Source organism: Alligator sinensis, unplaced genomic scaffold (assembly GCF_000455745.1).
Source record: "Alligator sinensis unplaced genomic scaffold, ASM45574v1 scaffold735_1, whole genome shotgun sequence".
NCBI lineage: Eukaryota > Metazoa > Chordata > Crocodylia > Alligatoridae > Alligator > Alligator sinensis.
In genome coordinates this window covers 692,887-703,324 of record NW_005842639.1, presented here as the reverse complement: position 1 = coordinate 703,324, position 10,438 = coordinate 692,887, and the positions used below count along the sequence as shown (strand labels likewise).

The window sequence follows — 10,438 nt, the reverse complement described above, 5'->3', positions numbered from 1 at the left end:
CCTGCTGAGGCTGAGCAATCCAAGAAGAGGGTGGGGTACAGGCCTGACAGATAAATCAACATTGGATTTATAAAATGGAGTGAGTTGGACCTAGGAACAATGAGACAGTGTAAAGCAACAGATTCTAGGCTGTTTACATCCCATCTTTTTATAGCTAAAGTGCCATTTCAATAAGCAGTTATCAGGACATACCAAATATAAAAACACTCACCCTGCTCCTAAGCTGGCACAAATCAGTATCACTGCCCTGATCTCCACAGCACTACACTGGCTTACCACGTTCAAGGATCCGGCCCAAGGATTAAACTATTTGCAGTGCTGATATTATCACAGAGCCACCCACTCATGACGCTGAATAACACAGGCTAAAAAGAAATGCTTTTCAAATCTATTTAAGATCCTGATCTTTAGCTTTCTAGTCAGAGGTTCCTACTTACTATGGTGCGAAGGAGTCCATTACAATATAAAGCTTCCATTTTAACAAAATCCTTTTTAGAAAAGCCTGTTTGCAGTGCGCAGATCAGCATCGTTTTCACAAGGACAAGTGTTGCATCTCTGCATGACTTCTCCATGTATCACAATACAGTCACCCCCAAAAAAATGGCAGTATTGTTAGGAGTCAACAACCTCAGTTCATCACTACTGACGTACTGACAGATTCTGGGGCAGGTCATGGAATTTGACAAGCCATCATGGGGTCAAAACTTCACTCTACACTCAGATGTCAGACAAGGAGATTCTTTTTAAAGTTGAGCCCATTTGCTAAAGGCATCCTTTATTTATGCAGCTCCACACTGGAAAAGACACTCCAAATAAGGGTAATAATCAGACATGGGGTCCCTCCTCCCACCACCCTCCCACACTCTGTTCACAGATGGTGATTTTGGTTTTAACTTGTGCAGTTCAAAATAATCCATTAGCTCTCTGTATGAGTTCATTCTTTCACCAACCCAATCATAAAATTATGACCCTTGTTAATTGCCCTTTACCAGCACTGTACACAAAGTGCCCAAGAGCTGCAATCAAGAGCTCTGCTCCTTTTAAGTCTGTTCAAAATATAAGAAGGTTTTATAAGATTTAATAAATAAGAAGTTTAATGAAGAGATCAGGAGCCCTTGATGAACGGAACTGAGCCTTGTGGTTTTGCGAACCCCGATACAATAATGTAATGCAGGAGAATCAATGCAACTGACTGAGACAATGAGATTTTTTTTGCAGCTGGAGCCCTGAAACCATAGGCAGCCTCAGTGAAATAACTGAGATTTAGCGTGGGTCCCAGGTTCCATGGACATAAAATCTGCTGCGCAATCAAGGCCAAAACTATCATGTGAAACCCAGCCAGTCTAGTCACCGACAATGCACCACATACACCTACAGTGTTGTACGAAAAAATTCTGCTTTCATACAAGGATGACAGATGTGGAAAACACAAAACAAAACAGCATAAGTGAGAAAGAGAAAATTGTTCAGATTCCTATCGTAATCATCTCCAGACTGACTCTACCACTTAGGGAGGGACTCCCAACATGCTAATGACAATGTCCATTTAGTCAACTGTATGCATGGTGCATCTGTCCTGTAACAAATCTAGTGCCAGGCAGACCGCTGCAGTTCTCTCACGGCTGTTTTTATGCAAATACTGCAGATTACATATGCCCTCTCACATTAGACACAACCAAGACTCATAGAAGCCCAGACACTATCCTGAGGGACTGAGAAATAATAGTCTTGCCTCTGGGCTGGAAAATCTGACTTGGGATTCTTGTTCCAAGAGTGACCACCCTCACCCAGCATAGACAAGGCCATAGATACCAAGAATAATTCCCACAGCCACGCCCTGTTCCCCAGCACATTAATTCTGCAGGTTTCAGTAAGCAGCCAAGAATCTACCGTGGAGTGGGGTGGGGGGAAATAAATAAGAAAAGAAAAAAAAAAATCAAACTTACTCCCACCCCTTGCTGGAAATTAGCTACAAGAAGTAGGATGCATAACAAAACAACAGCCCAACAGTTGTAATCCAAGATCCTTCTCTACATGAAATATCCGGGGAGAGTCTGAATATATCAACTGAGCACAGCCAGATGATTTTGGCTTGCGGAGTGCAACAGCTTCTCAAGATAATTATTAACTATGATTCATACGCATCTGAACTGAATGGGTAGGAGCTGAGAAGCCAGTTCTGGTATCCGAGGTTCCCAACCCTATGACACATTTATGTGAAGAGCTCCCACTGACTAATACTACTTCCACAAGCAGAGGAGCTGTCTAAGCTGCCCCTCTGGAAATGGACAAAGATCATGGAGGTTAGGTTGCCGGGCCTCTAGTACCTGGAGTGCGCTCGAGTGGTCATTCTGACAAGCTAGCTCCTGCTCAACTTCTGACACCTCCAGCAGGTTCCGCTCGCTGACCAGCCTGGAGAGCTCACCCACCACTGTCACATGCTTCGATACCGTGCCTGACATCTTCTTGAACTGCGGGTAGTTCTCCACAAAGGCCTGAAAATGGGAAACCCAAGTACAAAGTTCTTTCAAAATAGGAGCAAAAATGTGTCAGCAAGGCAGCACAGAAGGCACCTATTAATATCTGTTGGTTTTACATTGGTGCAATAATGGAGGCTTCAATTAAACTACTCCTGATTTACACCAATGTAAAGCAACTGGGACAACATTCCCTTTGACCCCAAGTTCAGGAGCCCAGAGAAGCTTCGAGGCTCCTTGCAGCTAGAGCTCCACTGTTCAGAAGTAGCACCAAGGAGCCCATTTCACCAACCAGAATCTCACAAGCTATGTACAGACATACAACATGAGTTGGCTCATGGAGCATGTTGGGACCTGCCTCAACATAATGTTACTAGTAACAGGACATGAACCAATCGGGTTAATGCTATGCATCCTCTTTACCTTCATGTCTGCTATGGACTCAAGCTTCTGCTGCTCCTTGGGTTTCTTCTTTTGGAAATCCTCCATGAGGTTCTTGATATTGCTGCCAATCTCAGCAAAGTTCAGATACATGTTCTGTGTGTGTGACAGAGGAGGGAAATTGGAGGGCAGGCTGCTCTGATGGGGGCTGCAACCTAAATGGAAAAAAAACACACCAGCCTCTCTTCCCAAAGCTCTATAAGGCTGTACTGTTTTCCCCAAACTTCAGCTCAAAAGGGAAAAGTAGTAAGTACATTTAGGGAAACAAAGACAGCAGGAGCCACCTAAGACATTATGTGTCTGTTTACTTTCACCACCTGCCCAAGTAATAGGCCAATGCCATCATCCTTGTTCTACAAAAAAAGGGGAAAACACACAGGAGAGGGGAAAGGCACACAACAATTCAGCAGCAGAATGAAGAACAGAACCTGAGCCCCAACTTCAACCACCTGAATTGACCCCCTTCCCAAAAGCCTGACACCTACATTGGCATAAAACTCATCGTTCTCCGCAGACAGAACTACCTCCCTCAGATCCTTGCTTATTCCAGGTACTCGAGACAGATCGATACGGTTGTTGTTAATCCCCAGCAGCTCATGAACCATAGCTTGGTAGGTCCACTAAGGAGGAGGGGAGAAAAAAAAAAAGTTTCACTTGGAGCACAAACTAATCCAGGGTGCAAAACACCACACCGCACTCCCAGTAATGCTAAGACAACTTTATGCCATTCAGGCAGTGCAAAGAGAGCCAGGCCATCACCTGCTTGTGATGTATGGCCCTGCTTACTTTTGGGAAGCTTTACTCAAATAAAGGAGGGCTTACTGCAAATTAAAAAAAGTTAGACCCAATGTTACTAAACACCAAACCATAGCCACAGTTCTCTGGCAGGAATTTTCCCCTTTTTAAAGAGTATAAAACTTTATAACAAACAAACAAACAATCCCCAGAACCATGATTTCTGTTTGAGTTAGCACACAAGAATCTTCAGCAAGAGACCAACAGCTTGTTGCACTACGCAACGTACAGGTAAACCAGCAACAGTTTCTACCCCAGACAGCTTGTTGCATTTGTATTTGAGACAAGCTTCTGGAAGACAGGAAATAGGGAACCAATACATTTGCCATGATTATCGTCCTCTGCCTGCACAGCAGAGGGTATTTTTGGCTGCAGAGATGCTGCAGTTACAGGCTGTACCATTTCCTACATGCTCCGGTGCTTCTTACGCAGCAGGAGTGTGCGTTTTTGCACATCAGTGCACTGCTATATTTATCCTGGGAAGACTAATATAAATTCGAAGGAAAGTCTGCAAGCTGATCAAAGCACTGACATACTTGTCGATCCATTTCTCTGAACCTCTGCACTGGGTTTGGAAACAATGACTGTGCAGCAGGCAACATATTTTGGTGCCTTGCCCACAGTTCCAGCTTGATTTTTTTAACACTGCCATATTGCTCTCAGTCAATGAGCCAGAAGAATCAAGGACAGTTGAGAAAAAAAAATGTCTGTACCCTTTTATTAAGGCTGGGCAAAAAACAAAACAAAAAAAAATTTAAAAAAAATCACTCAACAGGCAAACATGGGCAGCTTTTCTTTCACTAGAGGGCGAGTGTTGAGAGCACACATGTCCAGACATGGCACCTTTACGACCCACCTATGCACAAGACAACTGCAGCAAGAAACTAGCTACAGCACAAATACAGCTTGTATTTGAGCTGAGCTTTAGACACGAAGTCCCTTCTACACAATAAACTGGACCAGTGGTGCATGCAGATTAGATAGTAGCACTGGTATAACCAGCTCAGAGGCAAATAATATTTTACCTGTTAGAAGAAGAGGGATTGGGCATTCACAACCTATACACTATTTTGCCTCAGTCCTTTGAGTTTAACAGAAATTAGTGTCCATTGTGATGGTGGTTTGGAGAACCCATGGGCTACCTAAACACATGCTCAGAGAGGGGGGTGGGGGGGAGGTGCATTTTAATTAGAGTGGCTCCCAGACAGTCACTCTAATTAAAACAGCTCACTGTCATGTGTATTAACCCCCCACTCCCCCCAACCCGGGCCAGGTTTCAAAATGGCCGTGGGATCACTTTAACTAAAATTCATTTGACAAGGTTTAGTTAAAGCACCCCTGCCACCATTTTGAAATGTGGGGGGTGGGGCTTAATACATGCAACAGTATGATGATACTGGAGTGTTTTAAATTAAAAACAAGAACAAGCATGTCTATAGGCAGCCATGAAAACTAGACTGGGACTTGTGTAACTCTTAAAACATAGGTCAAACCAATACCAGAGGTTGAGTTTCATGCCACTGTTGGAATTTAAGAATAGTAGAGGTCAAGAGGAGAAAGAAGCTGAAATTCTTCATGGCAGAAAGTGCAGAATTCCAGCAGTCCTCAGTTCTAAATAACTCTCACTAGCAACACAAAAGCCTTAGCTGCCCTCTGAGTTAACAATGCTGCAGCTCCAGCCATTACCTAACCACCAAGCTGGCTAGTGTCTGAGCACATCCCAGAGAAATGAAAGGAGACACATAATAGACTGTTCAATGCCAAAGTCTGCAGAGCAGCTAGAGAAATCACAATAGCCACCCAGTAAATGCTAACACTCATCAATAACGCAGCACAAGGAACAAGGTAATGCAAGGTCATTTGATAAGTGTGCTGCCAAATGTCCTTTGCAAATAAACAGTTGGGAAGAGCATTGCCACGATGTTTAGGCCCTACACAGAAAGCCATGTTTTACAAAACATGAGAACCCTTGAAAATTACTCAGCTTGTTTGATCTGCCACAGAACCCAGGAGAATCCAAGAGTATTCAGAGGCTCTGACAAACAGAATGCAACAGAGATAATTTAAGGAAAAGACTCCTTACATGTAAAATCTAAACCTTGCCCTAGGCTATTGTGAACCCAAACTCTGGGGTGCAGGCTAGCACCAGACAGGTATGTGCATTTCAGGATCCCTGGTTACTATACCCCATGTCTCCCAGCTGGTCAGGAGGTACTTCACCTGGTTCAGAAGTGGGGTGATAGCATCATCTGACCGGTCCAGAATCAGGAGTAATGGAGGAACTTCTGTGCGCCGGAAATCAAACAGCTCATATTCTTTAGTAATTACTTGCTGTTGTGGAAGGAAATAAAGGATAAACCATTTGGTCCTAACTGCAGATGGAAAAAAATTCCCTGTGTCTTAGGCACTAGTGAGCAAGAGGTAAAGAGAGACCACAACAGTGTTTAAGTAAACATGGCAAATGTAACACTACCTTGCACACTCTAGAGTTCTCAGATCCATTAATTACAGTAAAAATCACCATTTTGAGAGTGATGGTTCTAGCCAACACCCTCCTTAAGGACATAGGCATACAAGGTTCTTTGGGTAAATGTGATCTCTTTTATTAGACCAACTGAATACACTAGTTGGAAAAATTGTTCTTTACAAGCTAGGGTGCTTGTGCCCAAAAGCAGAAAGAACAATTTTTCCAACTAGTGTATTCAGGTGGTCTAATAAAAGAGATCACATTTACCCGAAGAAACTTATCTGCCTAGGAAACTTCACAGAACTTGTGGGAATCAGGGATCAAGTATTCTGACTATTTGCCAAATGAAGGAGTTGAGGAGCAGAGGGGTTACAACTTGGGCAAGGTGACAGTGCCCAAGACACTATTCTTTAGACTCTTCCTCTTAATGGATGCAGACTTTTGACAGGAGCCACACTACCAGGCTCATTCAAAATTATTTTAGCACAGGACTGTACCTTAACACATTCAGCAAGCCTCTTTGCCGATTCAGAGGAAAGCTGGTAACGTATCATGGGGCATTTCTTCAAAGACAAAAGCAAAGCTGTCAGCCCTTGAGTGGTTCTGGATAGCTGGGCTGCATCCCAGTTGCGACCCTGAAAAATAACACCAGACACTTGGGTCATGGATCCTTTCAGTGAGGGGGAGAAGGAAACACAGCTTTAGCCAAAATGTCTTATACATTACTTCCCATGTCTAATACAGAATGAAGAGAAATAGGGAAAAAGTCAAGAAAATTCCAAAACAAAAAACAAACAAAAAACCTCAAGGCAAATTTTAGGTCTCCACAATAATCATTAAGAAGGATGGTTCAGATAAAAGCAGTTATTTTGTTTAATTACACTTTTATCATCTCTTTTTACTGGGTTTTAACAACATGGGTACTCTTTGATCCTACAAAGCTCATGCTGAATTTTAGATGCTTTGGGTTTTTACGTTCATATTTGTACTTGGCTGTATTACATGTCAGTTGTACTGCATGAAGCATATCTCCTTTCCATTGCAGCGAGACAGTTGCAGTGAGTAGCAGCTATGTTAAATAAATGAAATTTTACTTTGAAATTATAAAGTGACAGTAAAGCATAGCCAACTACTGCTACTACTCATGCTGTGCCAGCCCATCACCCTCCCAGTTTCAATCTGCAAATTCTAATAGCAGGATGCCCAAACAGGAAGCTCAAACACGAGTCCCACATTTGTTGCACCTGCTAGTCTCCTTCAGCCTCAGCTACTACACACACCTGAAACCCTGATAGAGTATTAGCCTTTTCCATACCTGACAGCAGCCTAAGAGGTTGAGGGAAAAGACATGTGGATTCACTGCAATATAGTCTCCATAGAACTCCTGCCAAAGAACAAAAACAAATACAGTTAATGCTTTGCCAACACCTCTTTGTCCTAGGGGAGCAAATGTTAATACCAGCTCAAAATGCTACATACAGGGACAGTTTCTTCAAGTTGCTGAAGAAAACTCCTAGCAATCCCCATGCCTTCAACTCCAACCACTAGAATTCCTCCATCTGCTGGAACTTCCAGCACTTGTCCTTGATATAGGGGTTTTATTCCCCTGTCTGCCCATACACCTGCTAGTCACCAAGACAAGAGACAAGCACCAACCTTGCTACAGCACAGAGACTGACTGTAGCAATGGATGAAGAAGTTCTGGCACCTGAGGAAAGAGCAGCATTACATGCATGTCTTTCTTTCCACTCCTGGAATAATGTGTTATTGCTATGCACTAGTCAGCTGTTACAACATGAGCCCTAAAAATGGCTCTAGTAACCACAGGGTGGGGGGAAAATAACATACATTTGTAGGTCAATTCTCATAGTACTTTGGGGAGAAGAGAGCCATTTAGGAGATTAGATTTTACCTGAACTTCTGCCACAACTTCCTGTTCATCAGCCTCGGCCAGTGACTTGACATCGCTCTTACAAATCACATTACTGAAATCTGAAAGACAGACAAGGCACAGTAGTGAAGTAATGGCTGCAGCATAAAACTGACAAGTAGGACACAAAGGAGTTACAGCACAAGGACAATAAAAGATAGCAAGGAACTTTCCACTGGAAAGAGTAGCTCCCAAACTATAGCAGACATGAATCTGACCTTGGGGCACAATCACCCGATTACCAATGCAGTTTTAAAAAGGTTACTCTAACTATCTTCCTTTCTCCCTATTACTCTGTATGAGCTCAACACCTAATCAAAGAGCTAGAGACAGACTCTCACATAAGTTTCGGGACTCCACAAGCAGCATCAGAGCAATTTTCTTCCTTTTCTGCACCTAACACACGCCTAGATAGTAAACTCCACATCAGCAGCACCAGATCCATTGTTGTAGTCGATCAACAGTGGTACATCTCTTATTATACCTTTATATAAAGCTTAGCACCATGTATCCTCAACCCTATATCCCATCATATTTACATTAAACCAACACCACCTTTCCCAGGGCTGCAATCCCCCCCCCCTAGTTTTGCTCCTGTTTTAGTGCATTTGTACAGAGAGACAATGACATCTAGAGGCCAACTGAGTTCTGCTGTACAAGATTTGCAACAGATGAAGTATCCCTGACCCTTTTTTCAGTTTCTAGAGGACTAAGCCAAACCAAGCAAAGCACAAACTGTGACTAGACTGTTGTTCAAAACCAAGTAATGCTATATGGCACTAAGAAAAAATAACCTGGGGTAGTAGTCAGTAAAAGATGAGGTCAAGGAGTTTTAATGCATGCAGGGACCCAAGAACATGGCTAGAAAGGATATACTTACAAACAAAATAGATGCTGTATTTTGGTCTCCGCAGCTCTTGAATGAGGTATTCCACATTCTCCTGGATAAAAACAGATTCCAGATGAAGCAGAATAAGAAGGCACCCCATTGATCACAGGGGGGGAAAAATTAGACTAATGCTTCTTTGGTAGTTCAAAAGACAAGGTTAGCACCATGGGCCTGATCCAGCAAGTCACTGCATTATTAGAACATAAAAAGTGCCCAAAGGACTCAGACCACAGTCCCATCTAGCCCAGTAACCTCTCTCTCACAGCAGCAGAGAGAGCTTCCAAAGTCACTGGGGTTTGGTGGCTCTCATCACCATTTCTGGCAGCTATACCTGCCCACAGGAGCTCAGCACCCAGTACCTCCCATTGACAGTGACCAATTTGCAAACAAGTTTAATCACCATCTCATTTAAAAGCCTGGCCACTTGTTTTAGACCCTAGAGAAGGAAGTGTACTTTGTAATATTCTATGCTTGCCATAGGCATTATTAAGGAGAAGAGAAAGTGAGCCAGGAGGCAGGCAACTCCCTCAGGCAATTAGAATCGTGAACTAGTGCTATATATATCATTGAGCTGATCCTGAAAAGGTGGGACAGAGTCCCAGCTATTACAGTGAATGTTGCAGAAAAGAAGTCTGTGTGGTGTGCCGTGTCCCTCAGAATTCTGTTTCTTAGGGTGCTTCCACTTCTGTGGTGTTGTCAGCTCTTGCAACCTTATCACAAGGATCACAATACCTGAATTTTTCTGGAATGCTCCTGCAGCCATGCAAATATATAACACCCTCAGCTTAATTAAAGCAAAGTTTCTTTCATAGATTCATAGAAGTAGGGTCAGAAGGGACCTTGTAGATCATCAAGTCCGACCCCCTGCCCCAGGCAGGAGAGAAAACCGGGCTCAAATGACCGCAGCCAGGTAGACATCAAGCCTCCTCTTAAAGACCCGCAGGGTAGGAGCCATCACCACTTCCCTTGGAAGTTGGTTCCAGATCCTAGCCGCCCTGACTGTGAAGTAGTGCCTTTGGATGTCTAGTCTAAACCTACTCTAACAATTTGTGGCCGTTATTCCTTGTTACCCCGGGGGGCACTAAGGGGAACAGGGTCTCTCCCATTCCCTGCTGGTCCCCCGCAGTGAGTTTATAGATGGCCACCAGGTCCCCCCTCAGCCTTCTCTTGCAAAGGCTGAACAGGTTAAGGTCCCATAGCCTCTCTTCGTAGGGTCTGCCCTGCTGTCCCTCTCAATGCTGTTCACATCCCTCCTGAAGTGCGGCGCCCAGAACTGAACACAGTAGTCCAACTGCAGCCTGACCAGTATCGCATAGAGGGGGAGGATCACCTCCTTGGCCCTGCTTGAGGTGCATCTGCGGATGCAGGACACGGTACGGTTAGCACTACTGACCGAGACCTCGAATTGTCGGCCCATGTTCATCTTGGAGTCAATAATG

General features: G+C 43.8%; 1 protein-coding gene across 3 annotated transcripts in view; it reads right to left on the bottom strand.

Annotated features, from left to right (window-relative positions):
• VPS45 (vacuolar protein sorting 45 homolog) overlaps window positions 1-10,438 on the bottom strand; it is a 49,394-nt gene that overhangs the window by 31,564 nt on the left and 7,392 nt on the right. For all 3 annotated transcript variants that reach the window (XM_006033502.3, XM_025215282.1, XM_025215283.1), the window contains exons 3-10: window positions 8,991-9,051; window positions 8,093-8,172; window positions 7,496-7,564; window positions 6,678-6,815; window positions 5,934-6,044; window positions 3,404-3,538; window positions 2,901-3,014; window positions 2,328-2,495 (exon numbers count right to left, since the gene is read on the bottom strand). In XM_006033502.3, the coding sequence (XP_006033564.1) occupies window positions 2,328-2,495; window positions 2,901-3,014; window positions 3,404-3,538; window positions 5,934-6,044; window positions 6,678-6,815; window positions 7,496-7,564; window positions 8,093-8,172; window positions 8,991-9,051 (876 nt within the window). The remainder of the gene's footprint in view (window positions 1-2,327; window positions 2,496-2,900; window positions 3,015-3,403; window positions 3,539-5,933; window positions 6,045-6,677; window positions 6,816-7,495; window positions 7,565-8,092; window positions 8,173-8,990; window positions 9,052-10,438) is intronic.